The sequence below is a fragment of the Poecilia mexicana genome, unplaced genomic scaffold, assembly GCF_051168715.1.
Source record: "Poecilia mexicana isolate PSO_F unplaced genomic scaffold, ASM5116871v1 scaffold_9, whole genome shotgun sequence".
NCBI lineage: Eukaryota > Metazoa > Chordata > Actinopteri > Cyprinodontiformes > Poeciliidae > Poecilia > Poecilia mexicana.
In genome coordinates this window covers 14,705,488-14,720,327 of record NW_028263378.1, presented here as the reverse complement: position 1 = coordinate 14,720,327, position 14,840 = coordinate 14,705,488, and the positions used below count along the sequence as shown (strand labels likewise).

The following is a 14,840-nucleotide window of genomic DNA, read 5'->3' as shown; positions in this document are numbered from 1 at the left end:
CCTTATTGGATAGGTAATTCTGTTGGACCTACATGGGAGGAATTAGCTGTTTTCGCCCACAAAAGGTGTTTCTCTACCAATTTGCCTTTGTGGTTAATTAAATTTCGTCCAATAAAGTGCTGGTCACACGTTTTGGCAATAAATGTATCTTTTATTTTAGTAGCATAAACACAAAATGTTAAATAATTTATCTATTGTTGTACGTTCATTAGAGTCTCTGTAAACGTCTTGTATAAAACACACAACTTCTGTTTCCATGGGGTATAAATATAACATGACACAAAGGCCCATTTGTTTTAGCTACTGGCTTCAAGGCTGGACAAGGCCCCACTTTTATCTTTCCGCCATCCAGATTTGCCGGATTGCAAAGGGTGGGAGACATAATAAAACCTCCAAAGATCACTATAAAACTGCTGCTGCAAAGGGTGGCATCTTGGGTTCATCAAATCTTTATAAGAACCATTAGACTCTAGGTTCTTGAAGTACAGCCACAAAAAATGCCTTTTTCTCCAACCATCATAAATATAAAAATATGGAGTTATGAACATGTGGCAGTCCATGTGATTTCGCTAGAAACAAAGAATTAAAATGTGGATGGGAAACGCATATGCACAGCTCATCATAGTAGATGATCTGTGATGTTGTTGCTTAGTTTGTCTTGGAGAAACACTAAATTGTCAGTTTTTGAATTGTCATATTTGCATAGAAATCTGGTGGACTCTTCTGGTAAACTATAAATGAGTCATCGCTGGATCTTTTTTCAATCTAGTCAGCTGCAATCTGTTTGCCACATTAAAAAGTTAACATTAAAAGCCTTGAGAATACATTCCTTTTGTGATCACACAAATTATACCGTCTCATATCTTTTCTTTTTCCTTTATGCATATTCCTCCATTTATTTTTGTTTGCAACTTAACATTTCATGCATGTGAGAGATAGCAGTTTGACCATTTCCACACCAAAGTGCCGTTTTATGACACGGTTTTTATTCTAGTTCTGTTCTTCTTTAGTTTAATCATTCTGTGAGCTCTCTTGCACTCTGCCAGTGAAATCATTTGACCAACAACAACAGACAAAGAGGAGGGCCTTGTAGACTGAATATACTTTTACAACATGTGTCACGCAGAAGATGAGAAGAGTTCAAACACAAAGCAGGGTAACATATGCTCCTTCATTTATGTTATATGTAAGCCTTATATTACAAAACAATGTCTATATCCCTTTGACACAATTTGAAGTATGTGCATGTCTATCTACATGCATATATTTTCGAATGCCAGCACACTAGCTTGGGTGGGCTAACAGACTCTCTCCAGACACATTGCAGCCATAACACATAACTGCGGTCGATGCCAACAGTTGGATCACCACAACCTTTTCCCCTCGTGTCTGATTATTAGGGAACTCATGGCAGACAAATGTTATGGCAACTGCAGTCATAGTTACACTGAGTTGTGTCTGAATGTTTGTGTGAGTGAGACAGAAATAGCAAAGGAGAAAATACCAAGAGTGATGGAGTCAAAACAACCAAGATTTTAACTAGTTGAATTAAGAGCAAAGTGGAACAAAGAAATAAATTGTTTCAAAGACACTTTCATGTCCAAATCATGCATATATATATTTTTTTGTTTTTGTGCATTGTGACCCAAACCTGGATAAAGTAGAAGATAATGAAAGGACAGATGGATTTTCAAAGAGCAAGACCTTTATTTTGAAGGTCACTTGTGACCTTTATTTCAAAGGTCACACACCATAACTTTCTTTTTAATCACTGGTTCAAATCTACTTGGACTTTAGAACACAGTGCTGCAATGATCTCACCTATGAGACATTGATCATTTATTTAGAAGCACAGCTGTAAACTTTACTTTGGAGGTACAGATTCTTCTCCTGAAATCTGGTTTAGTTTAGTTAAAACTTTGCATGTACTCTTGCATAATTTGAAGATAATTTGTCAGTTATATTATAAAAATTATCGTTAAAGCATTTATTTAAAGCATAAAAAATATATTTTTTATTTGAGGCCTGGACAGTAGATCAGTTGGTAGCTCTGTTGCCTTGCAGCAAGAACGTCCAAGGTTCAAATCCAGGCCAAAGATCTTTCTGCATGCAGTTTGATGTTCTTCCCATGCATGCATGTGTTCTGGTTCCTCCCACAGTCCAAAAGCATATTTGTTAGATTAACTGGTGGCTCTAAATATTTCTTAGGTGTTAATGTGTGTGTGCATGGTTGTTTTGTACGATTTAGGGTTAGGGTCAGGGTACTCGTATATCTTTGTTTCCCTGCGCTGGACTGGCGATCTGTCCACTGTGTTTCCTACCTGCCACTAACTGCTTGCTGAATCTATGAAACAGCCCAGTTTATCAAAGTTTGTTGAATATGTATATGAATGTGAAAAATATGCATTAACAGATGGAAAAGAAGCATTTGTAAGATAATTTCAAGCTGACTTTTAATGTAATATTCAGTTAGGATAGTACTTACAAACCAATATATATATATATATATATATATATATATATATATATATATATATATATATATATATATATATATATATATATATATATATGCATTAGAACTGAATGTAAATATAGCCAAATTGAACTATCCTAAAGGCAGGAGTTAAAATTTATATTTTAAACAATGTCAAGCTTTGAGATATAATCAAATACTTTTAAGCAGAATCTAATCTTTGAACATGTGAGCCCTAACTAATAAAATATGTCAGAGTTATCTGATCAAAATATGCTGTGGTGGGTAAATGAGTTACAGTGCAATGACATGAATTATGACAAATGCACCAAGATGACTGTTGTGTTAGCATTGATTTCCGCTAATCAGTCTATAGGCTGCACAATCCTAATCTAAGTAGTCAGCCATTGGAAGGAGACAATCAGACTGCACAACATCTCTCTCATGAGCCCAATTGTTTTGTGTTCTATGTGTCTGGGAACAGAGGCCAATGAACCTACGCCACACTAAATTCTACTGTATGCACCATATGCAGCTAATTTTCTTTTACTGTAAGGAGCCAACTAATTTTTTTTTTCTTCTGTATTTTGATACATGAAAGAAACTTCAAATCACCACCAACCGCCACATTTTTAAGCTACAGTTAGCAGCACTTAATGGTCTGTAATATTGCATTTGGAAATCCTTTGACATCTCTCCTTAGGCCTTGCAACCTCTCAGGTGTGAAACAAAGCATCCGAGATGCTGTGGACCTCTTTTTCTTTGAAAAGCCTTGAGAATCTTCATTCACCCTTTTAATTACGAAGATGTTTTAAATAAAATTCTAAAGGAGATGAATGTGTAGAAAAGCACCTCATTCCCACTGTTAAACACAGTGAAGGATAAAGTAAATTTGCAACAGAAATATTGTAAACTTCAACATTTCAGAGAGTTTTCTTGGGGCGATTGACAGATTTCCATTTAAACTTTGGTGCAAGAAGCAACAAAAATAACAACCAACCAAACTTACATCTGTTCTGAACTTACATCACAGCTCTATCTGAATGAAAATACACCATTAATGGGCATCAACTCATCAAGTAAAATGTTCTTGTAGGGAAAAAAACCCTCATCCCCATCAAGCCATAATAACTAAAATATTATTAAAGGATCTATTTATTCAGTCCTTCCCAACATTTTAACGACCTCCATTCACATTAGTCACATTGAGTGGCTAATGACATGTGACAATTAGGACAGGAAATAAGATGTTCCTCAGTTCATCATTCATTAGAACTCATTACATGACAGCGCATTAATATTCTCCTCCAATCAGGCAAATTACATCTGAAATTGAATGTGTTTTACATGGAAGGGATGTTTATTTCGGGTTTGATTGTACTCAATTAATGCTGACCATCTGGATTCACTGGGCCACATATGAATCCTGTCAACAGCAAGGGATAATTAAAGAGGAAGTCGAGGAAAGCGAGCCGAACAGATTTGTTCGCCACTGTCGTTTTGTTTTGCGACCCACTGCATTCAAAGCGGCGAACAACAACTCCGCTACTCCAAAAGCTGCCAAATCGTGACCTTTGTTGGAAATTTTAACGAGGGAAAACAGAGCAGATTTCATGTTATGTTATTTACATAATATATAATAACATGTGCATTGTAGGTCTAAGAAGAACTTGTTTCATGCATCTCATAAAAGCGTGGGTTTCATTCGGGCATAGGACAAATGTTTCATTAACACAGCTGACTGCTGTCCAGCAGATCTCCCTGCCACACAACAGATGGTCTATAATTTAGCAGCGTGATATTCTCTGGATGAAACTCAGGCCTCACATGCACACTATAGTATCCATGTGTGGAGATTCACACTCATACTATGACAAAGTCATCCATTTATTTATACAGACACCCATTCCAACAGTCACATGCAGACCTTTTATTGCTTCATGGCCTGGGTGTCCAGTTGTTTCCACCGACCGATGACTGATTTCTCTGAGATGCTGCCAAGTTGTTTTACAGCGACCACAGAATGTTATAGTAGCAATGAACTGTCGCCACACAGACACATGTCCAGTGTCTTGTGGTGCTGGCTTGGTTTGAATAAACATGGACTTTTCACTGTCATGGATGGCATGTTCAGTGCTATTATTTATGCTGTTGGATAAATATAGGCGCTCAACTTAACAGCTTTCCGGATATGTATGAAAGTAGTTAAGGTATTTTATGTAAAGGGAAAAAAAATAGCTCTGCATTTAAACTTAATGAAGTGTCTTATAAAAACAATGAGAAGCTAATAATCAAAGGCTAATGCCATGGAAAAGATTAACACTTTATTGGTCATTGGTCACGAGTTAAAACTATGCATTTGCAACATACTATTTAATTTACTCTAATTTTTCCAAAAAAAAACAAAACAAAAAAAAAAAAGAACAGGAAGTCATCATGAGAGGTTAACCGATTGATTAAATCAGTCAAAAAAGTATGAATAGATAAACCAATAAATAAATAAAACCAGACCACCATGTTCAGATTAAGATCAGGGCTACAAAAACACGCAACTGCAATATTATTGCAATTATCCAAGATATTTCCTTGATCTTCTCTTTGTTTTCTTTCTTCACAATTTCCCAAACATTTTTGTAAGTTTGGTCATGCATCCAAAATTAGCGTAAGATTTAGGCATATGAATGCCTCGCTATATTTGAGTTTTACCCAAAATTGTAATAACCTGAAAAAAAATTGCAATGATTCTTCATTGCACCCTTGCGACTGCAAAATCTGTTAGTGAGAGTCCGATTTGATATCTTGCACATACCGTTCTTTTATGTTTCACATACACAAAAACAAGAAATATCAATTATAAATGTAGAGGAAGGATATTTTTTCTTATTTTTAATTGAGAATTTGGTGAAAAATTCTAGTGAAGCAGTTAGCTAGTTAGATTTTCGTACACCCGGTAATAATAATAATAAATAAAAAAGCAGCAAAAAGGAGAAAAGCTTAAGTGACTTAGGAATTGGTCTTTATTAATCTCAAAGGGATTTATAATGTATTAACTAATACAGTGAAGGAAAGAACAAGCTGTTGACAGGGAACACGCTGAAAAACTGATGATTGTTTCAAAGTGAAAGCCACATTAACACAGCAGTGAATTGGCACACTTCATTTACTATGAACAGAGCTCGTGTGTTGGACAGGTCATGTGGGGGAACTGGAGGCATATAAGGGGCAAAAGGCAGGCCTGGGTAAAACCACCATAGTGAATATTACTGTTTTCACAACATGCAAAAAAATAAAAATTAAAATTAAAAAATCAACAGTATGACTTAGTCAGGTCTGAATTTAAAAAAAATCAAGACAAGTTACAGAATGACTGTAGCTGAGAAAAAATATTTTAATCAATGTAAAACGTTTATTATTTTGTAAATAATGTGTTTTTGTGCAGGACCCATGTCAGTGTAAAACAATTATCTTTATGTGTACCAGTTTCTCACTGAGCATTTAAAGTTGCCACCATCATAACCGTTGTGAACTCAAACATTTTAACATGTATGACTCCATCTAGTGGTGAACAAGGAAAACTGCTGATTTGAGTTATAAAAAAAAAGAAAAAATGAAGGTGGAAAATTATTTTATTATCAAAATATTCCAGGAAAGAATTAGGCTTCATAACATCCTTGCTCAAATATTTCTGCAATAAACAGATTACAGGCTGGTGAAGCACCTAGTCAAATGAAAATTACTTAATTATTATCAATCACCTATTAACTGATTTTGAGCTTGAAGGAAGAGCTACATTTGGAAAAACACTTTAACGTTTTGTCAGAAAAACAGACCTAAAGTTCTCAAAACCAAGGGGCCCTTAAGACACAGCCCATTAAAAATATTCTGCAAGTTTACTGATTGTATGTATCATGTATCATGAAAAGCCTTGGAAAAAAGGCTTTTCATCTCAATAAGTTATTTTCCTTGTTAAAATAAAGTATATTTACACACAATATGATCTTTACCACTCATCCCTACTGTTTGACTTGTTTAATAAAACAATTAAAAATGTCTTTGATGTTTTAGATTTTTCTGAGCTTCTACAGCAAACATTTGATGGCATCATCATCACAAATAAGAGTAAGCAACAAAATTAATTGCTAAAGAAGCCGGTGGTTTAGAGTGGTTTACCCAAATAAATGAATGGAAAGTTGAGTGGAAGAAAAACTGTGGTCGAAAAAGCAACAGCTACAATTGCAGCCTTGAGGGGACTGTGAAACCAAGCACATTCCAGAGTTTTCTTGGATATTAACAGGACAAGACTTAGAACTGGAGCCTGTGTTTCAAAACTTACCACACTGAGGCTTATCCAGGACTAAAACGATTGCATTCCTTGTGCTAAGTCCCTACTGACCCCTGACCTTCACTTTGAAAATGTATGGAGGAAGAAGAAGATGCCAAGCACTGGGCCCGACAATTCAGACAAACATAAGGCTTCTATCAAAGCCACCTGTGCTTTATTGACACCTCAAAAGAGCCACAAGACATGAACAAATACTTAGTACATAAAGTAAATAAATTTCTGAAGGCCATCCTTTGTATTTTAAACTGTTTTAATGGACATATATAATCTTCTGAAACACTCAATTTTAGGTGTCAATTATCTTTAAACCATAATCATCAAAATTAACAGAAATAAACACATCAAATGCATCATTCTGTGTGATAAATCTGGAATTGAATTACTGAAATAAAAGTATTTTTCAATGGCCTTTCTGATTCACTGAGATGTGACTGCAGATTGTCTAAAAGGCTTGTGTTGTTTAAGGCAGTGGGGTGGGAGTAAAGTTATTGTTTTATGTAGACTTGTGCGCTGCTCATCCATAAGAGTGAGCAAGGAGTCGACAGAGTGAAGAGGTGTGGTTCAAAGTTTATAATAAACTTTATTACATAAATTCATTGTGAGCACTCTGCTTTATCTCGCACACCCATCAAACAAAAGAAAAAATAGACAATGAGTGTGCAAAAACTATAAATTTGTGCAGCATGAATTGCTTAGCTACCGCTGGATTTTATTCATCAGGATAAAACTACCGACGTTTTCCCTTGCAACTTTATTTTAGAATTGGTGAGACATTTTATAAAAGTCCAGCAACTGAAAGTGTTTAACGACTATGAAAAAAATAATCTCTTTAAAAGGATTTTTATTTAATTAAACCAATCAAAGTCAGTGGTTTTGTGTTTATTTACATATTTCCAGGTGTACAGAAAACCATGGTACAAATGCACTTTAATCCCATAGACATTTCTGAACTATCAGGTGAAATCACAGAGCAAATTTCTTCATCAGAGTTTTAATTCCACTCTAGTAGCAATATCACAAGTGGTACAGGTTAAATTTAGAAAATAAAGATTGAAGCAGATATATTCTTTTTATATATCTTGAAAATATTTATAAAAGGTGGCATTCTCTGCAAATACAATAAGATTAAAGACAGAAGAACAGCTATATCAAATGATTGTATCGTTACTGCATAGTTCACTTGTCTTTAAAATGACTTACTTAAATCATTCAGGAAAAGGTGATGCAAAAACACCAAATTCCTTCAAGAGACCATCACCAGTTGTCATTTGTTTAGATATGCTGTATACATATTTCATACAAGGATATTGTATCTTACTCTTCAAAGTGTCATTCAATATAACCTTCTATCAACTTTCAAAATAAATACTTTAACATTCTGAAACACACTTTCTTTAATGTATTTAATTTCTTTGGCAGATTTGCAGGACCATGAATAGTTAAAGCAGGTTCAAAGACACAGATAAAGCAAGAAGTGAAAAAAGGAAGTGGAAATTAACAATAAAACAGAAGCAGAACCATTTCACTAAAATGACTACTTTTTCTAACAAAGATTTGGGTAACACTTTATTTGAAGGGGGTTGAATAAGACTGTCATGACACTTTCATAAACATGACATAACACCTGTCATGAACATGAATAAGCCTTCATGAATATTTATGACTGTTGTCATAAAGCGTCATTCGGTAAATTATGACACTTTTAATACAAAGTTGACATTATTCAAAATGTCTTTGTTATGACAACTTGACATTAACCAATAAATCATTACTGTTTAAACTTTACCTTTAATAACATAAAGTTACCTAATTTTTAAAGTGCAATCAGTAATACCTTTATAACAAATTTATATCAGTAATGATTTATTGGTTAATGTCAAGTTGTCATAACAAAGACATTTTGAATCATGTCAACTTTGTATTAAAAGTGTCATAATTTACCGAATGACGCTTTATGACAACAGTCATAAATATTCATGAAGGCTTATTCATGTTCATGACATGTTTATGACAGTGTCATGTCAGTCTTATTCACCCCCCTTCAAATAAAGTGTTACCAAGATTTGTTTACCTTTTATGATATGATCAAATGGGTTAAACAATCTAAAACTATGTTCTGGGCTAAGTATGATGATGGATCATACGTTAAAGATGGAACTGATCTGAGTCTGTCATATAAAATATATGTAGTGTTTAAAGAAAGAAGAATAAGCTTCAAGACAAACAAGGAATCTTTTAATAAAAGCTGTAGACACAATGTTTCTTATCCTACAATGTATATTAACGAACGTATTTTAGTTGGATCTATCCATGAGGAAACAAAGGTTCTTTTGTTGAACTCTATTTTGTAAGGATTTCTCTGCCTTACCGTGACAGGAAAGGGTACTTTATTCTGGTCATGATACCACCATCTTGTTGTTCATTTGTTCCATATTTTTCCTATGGCCTAATTTGGACAGTGATCAGATTCAGTATCAAATGCACATGAAACTCATTTTGGAGTATTATTCAACTGAAACTTACAAGCGATACGCAGTAGAATGATGAGGTATTAGAAAAGTCCATCTGCTTTGAAAACTGACTGAAAACAGGAAATCCATAGAGACGCAAAACCATGAGATAAACTTTCACATGTCCAGCTCTCATTCCAGGATCATTTTCTTTTACTTCCTTAGTATCACTAGACTTTTTTTCCAATCTTAGTAATCTCCTCACATAGACACGTAACACCCCAGAGATGTACAAATAGAGCAGCATACAACCACTAACACCCACAGATCCACACACACACACACACACACACACACACACACACACACACACACACACACACACACACACACACACACACACACACACACACACACACACACACACACACACACACACACCCACACACACACACACACACACACACACACAGACACACCGATACACACACATAGTCTACTGGACATTCAGGGTGCGAGCGGACACTCCATGGTGCCAGTTTCTCAGCTCGTTGTACTTGGGTCCAACCACAAGTCGAGTGGTATTCTTGTTCACTCTGCCGCCCAGAACCCAGCAGGAAAAGGGAGGAAGAAGAGCAACAGAAGAAACATAAAAGAAGAACTTGAATAAATGGCAATAATCATTCTCAACAAAACTACAAGGAAATGGATTAAGGCCCATGCCAGAAAGAAAGCGCAATGCCAGCAGCTGATGGTCAAAAAGCATTCAGATGGAAAATCTCCACTTTCATTATTGGAATAAATAATGCCCAAACACACAAATAACAACAAATGTATTATGATTAATGCCACACACCAGCACAGACAACTGAAAGCAACGGCTTAAGTAATTTGTCACACAAACCAACAAGAGCACAGAGGGTCAAGAGGTCACGGCACACAACAACACAACTGTGGCAGAGTCATGATTCTCAACCACACAATCACGAGTTGCATAACATGCAGCACAGCAAGACCGTCGGATTCACATTTCAACAATACTGATATGCACATTCATTACAAATTGGTGTAAAATCAATATTGAGCAACATGAAATAAGCGTTCGAAATGTCACACCTTGGCATTATTGGAAATCTTCACAGCATGAAGATTTGGCTTTTGCCTAACATTTTAGGCTGATTGAACATATTGTGTCATGGATAGTTGGTATAAGTCTTTTGGTTCACTTCATATATGGAGATTTTATACTAAACATTCAAATAAGCAAGTTGAATGACAACAAAGCAACCACAGAAAACAACTAAATTGAAACTCTTTTTGTAGATGCACTTACATTGTCTTCTTTGATGCATCAGCTTCTTCATTTTGAACTAGAAGGAAAGTTATTTAAATCAAATGAATAATTTCCAAAATGCACTGTAAAGGTGATTAATTTTGTCACATTCAGATATGTGTAGTAATAGTGTATTCAACAAAAAAACAATGCATAAAACGGTTAGTTTCCAATTCTGTCGTACCGTTCTCTGTGCCTGTGATCTGAGCCAGAATCCTGAAAGATCGGGACTGGGTGGTGCCCGTGCGTGGACGCCAGTCCTCTGTGTCCTCCATTATGCGCTTTCTGCTGGCATCAGCGTGAGAAGGCACATGGTAAAAATGGATGTCTGTGTCCACAACATGTTTCCTGGGAATACTGAGAAAAGACAGACGAATGAGGGAACGATCAGATCAGAAAGTACCTTTAAAAGCTAATTTATCTTTTCATTCTTCTGCCTTTCATGGTGGTGGTTACTCCACAGTTTTACCAGTACATATTGAGTTTCATGGGATGAAATAAGTTTGTTAGATGACTAGATGAGATGGAACTGCTTCACACAGTAGTGCTAATTAGAATGTGAAAAGGGCCACGTCACACTTTGTTAAATGGACTTGGAGTACTTTTTAAACCAGCATGATACCTTGGAGGCAGACGCAGAGGTTTTCTTGGGAATCAAGGAGAAGAACAAGGAAATATAGAGTCCAAATAAAGGTAAGGGACTATAAAACAGCAGCCTTTCATATCTTTTATAAAAATAACAAAACAAAACAAAACAAAAAAAAAAAAAACTGAATTGTGTTAAGACTTACTTTAAAGTATTTTGAGGTCCACTAATGGAGCATCAAAAAAAGGACAAAGCAATAGAAAGTCATTAATTTCTGGGCAAGTATTTGATGGAAATGTGTTCATATAAAACATAGAGAAAAAGAAAATGACCGTGTGGAGTACAAATAGCAATATGAGCACAACACAAAAGCAGAACATTATGTTCTCTAAACCTGCAATATTTAAGTTTCATTTTCAACCACATGGTGGTGCTTTTAAACAGTGTATAAGTCCGTATGGGTAGAAGTTCAGTCATCTTTAATCAAACGTTATAAAGACATGCTGTTTTTTGCTTTTGGTGGTGCAAAGCAAACTGAAACTATAACAGTGTTCAGTTTGTTTGCATGTGTGCATGAACAGTAATGATGAAGTATCGCTTGGCAGCAAGCTGCTGAGATGTCTGTCAGAGTCAGTAAATCAACTCCCAGGAGAAACCAACACATTGATACACACTGAGTGTGTCTCGATCAATCATCTATAAATACACCATCTCTTACTATCTTTCCCAGCACTCTGAATAGTCTGATTTATGAGTGTCAATAAAACACATTCTGTTTATGTGATGTGGATACTGAAATGTATTTCTGCAGGAAGGTTGGTAATGCCGCGTATGTAGGCTATCTGTTAAAGATTCACACTGTTTGATCAAGTGCAGATTCTGCAGTAAGTAGCCCGAATATTTAATTGAACACACATCCATTGTGATGAAGAATTATTTATGTGCACAACTATTGGCTAAAATATGTTGTAATTGAAAACTCTGCACTCCTGTGAAATAAAATGTGTATTTTACAAGTGCAAAATACAATTTAATGTCAGGTTTTTTGTTTTTTTTCCCAGAAACTGACTGAATGGTGACTATTTCAACTGGCTAATCAAACAATAGCTTACTTCAAGAAAATACCAGCTAAACAGCTTATCTGTCTTTGAAGACATTTGTGTTATTTTTTTAGATGCATGTGAGAAATTCAGAACCAATCTTAAACAGACTGTAAAGCAGAGAATGTGTCACTGCTATTACCAAATGTTAAACACACCCAACCAGTATGATCTAATTTACAATGTATGAGCATCGAGAGGTATTAGCATTTTTTTAAGAAGTTGCTTAAAATGTCAATGCTGGTCTGAAAAATTTCGAAGTCGGTTATATACTACTTATATATATATAAGTAGTACTTTGGGGACTTTCAATTTCCCCTTATTTTGTGACGAATTATAAAAAAACTAATAACTTATTAGTTTCTGTCTGGAACATAGATCTTTGGACACAATATTAATTACACTACACTGAATCTATCATTATTCTGTAGCTGACCACACACTAGATACGTAATAACCACGTTTTGTTGTTGTTGTTGTTGTTGGCAAAGATTTCAGAAATACAAAACATTTGTGATCAGAATTATTCACTATTTAGTTTAGACTCAGTGAAAAAAAGATTTGTTGTTCACAAACTGCCCAAAACCTGAATCACAAATACAAACACAAACCCTACAAATAATGATGAGACGAAGAAAAAGACGTCAGTAAGTAAAGTAAGTGGGCAAAGACAGTGAGATATACAAGTATCAGCTAAAAAAAAAAACACCAGAGCAAACACTCAACATGCTTCAGACACTAACTTTTTGACTGGGCGAGACGTATTCTGGAAAGCAGAAAAATAAAGGATGAAATAAAGAGAAGACAGAGAGCATAGATTATATACTTGTGAACAAGTCTATCGACATAGAAATTGAAACGCTTTGCTCATGACTCCCTTCTGAAACAAATCACACAACATGCACAAGAGGAAAGCATGCAGCCCCTAAACACTAGCTTGTTTACATAATCCCAGCAACGAAATAGAAAAGGTGTAATCTGCAAACACAGTAGAGTGACGTCTCTGTGATTAAACAGGCATAGTATGGAAAATTATTTCATGAATAATGTTTGAAATATGAAGGATCCTACTGACCATTTAGAGAAAACATATTAAGCACATGACTGGGTAAACTGGGTTGCAGGGTCGCACTCTCTCTCTCTCTCTCTCTTTCTCTCTCTCTCTGTCTGTATGGGTATTTGGTGTTGGCTTGTTCACAGTACTTTGTGCAAATAATTTGTGTTTTCAGACTGTCAGAGAAAGAGAAACCACTAACAATATTCAAAAGTGCCTAGAAAACACAGAAATCTTACAGCAAAGTGTGGTAACCCTAAAACTTAATGGGAAAGTAAAAATTAAACAAATGATTCTTAATTTTATCTTAGAAATCTAAAATGTGTTTATTGTCCGATCAGAGAAATTAAAATGATTGTAACAAACTAAACATACCGAAATGGCAGATGTGGGTACATGAAGAGTGATAGGGGGCGGTTTTGCTGTATTTGAGGTCTCTGACGTGTCAAGCTGAATGCTGAGTTTGCATCCTTCTCCTCTTAATTATTTAAACAGCATGCTTAGAGCATGCTCAACGAAAAGGTGGCAGGATGTAGAGCCATTTCTCACTATGCCCCTCAAAATCACATTGTCAGAATTAAAGTTTTATTTATATGCCTAAAGGTTAATATTTTAGCTTGAAGTCATTCAGAGGGAAAGTGGAGAAATTCTGTGATACAGTTAGGGAAGAAACTAAGTGGCAGGTTCTAAGACTCTCAAGGAGAAAGATTAAAAAAAAACAGGATACCAATAATGGATTAATTAATCTGATTAGTCTGCCACTCACCCATTAAACTGTGGTAAGGCTCCTCCCTGACTCTCCAACAGGCCCCGCCTTTGCCCCATGGCCACCTCACACGCATTTTCAGTTGAGTAGAGGTTGATCGGTGTGTTATACACTGATGGCTGAGGCGCAACCAGGACAGGGTGGGAGGAGGAAGAGGATGCAGAGGACGGGTAAGAGATCAAAGGAGGAGAAGGGAAACCTGGAGGAAGAGGAGGAGGAGGGGCAGGACCAATGTGGGATGAGGCAGGAGTGAAGGCAGAGGATGGGGAAGGGATGAAGGTGGTGAAAGGTGACTGTGAAGGAGAGTATACACCCTCAGAGCTGCAGCCCCCATAAGGTCTGGGGGTTTTGTTGTGAGGGGCAGAGCACTGAGACTGGGGATGTTGTGAAACAGAGGGATGGCTGATGGCTACTGGTTTTATGAGGTCTGTTCGGTTGTCCTATCAATATGACAAAAGAACATGCAAATACACACAAAAATGAATTAAATCAAAGCATAAAACACGGATGCCTCCCATATATGCGTTTGTGTCCGATAAAAAACAAATGAATGAAGTACTTTTTAAAATAATGGAGTAGTTTCTACAGGCTGTGTGATCAGCCTAGGTTCTAGGAAAGCATCAGTGTTTTATCAAACAGTTCAATGTAAATAAGTGAGGACATGCAACAACAATTATGTACGGCATTGTTTCAGAAGGGTGTGATGCTCTTGAAGACAAGTTCAAGGCACTAT

General features: G+C 35.9%; 1 protein-coding gene across 3 annotated transcripts in view; it reads right to left on the bottom strand.

Annotated features, from left to right (window-relative positions):
• Window positions 1-14,840, bottom strand: part of pdlim5a (PDZ and LIM domain 5a) — a 63,766-nt gene that overhangs the window by 16,277 nt on the left and 32,649 nt on the right. The window contains exons 5-9 of one of the 3 annotated variants that reach the window (XM_014985316.2): window positions 13,031-13,053; window positions 11,393-11,413; window positions 11,224-11,247; window positions 10,786-10,958; window positions 10,602-10,638 (exon numbers count right to left, since the gene is read on the bottom strand). In XM_014985316.2, the coding sequence (XP_014840802.2) occupies window positions 10,602-10,638; window positions 10,786-10,958; window positions 11,224-11,247; window positions 11,393-11,413; window positions 13,031-13,053 (278 nt within the window). Of the gene's footprint in view, window positions 1-10,601; window positions 10,639-10,785; window positions 10,959-11,223; window positions 11,248-11,392; window positions 11,414-13,030; window positions 13,054-14,107; window positions 14,548-14,840 lie in introns of all 3 variants that reach the window. The other 2 variants (XM_014985315.2, XM_014985318.2) reach the window with 2 other exon arrangements.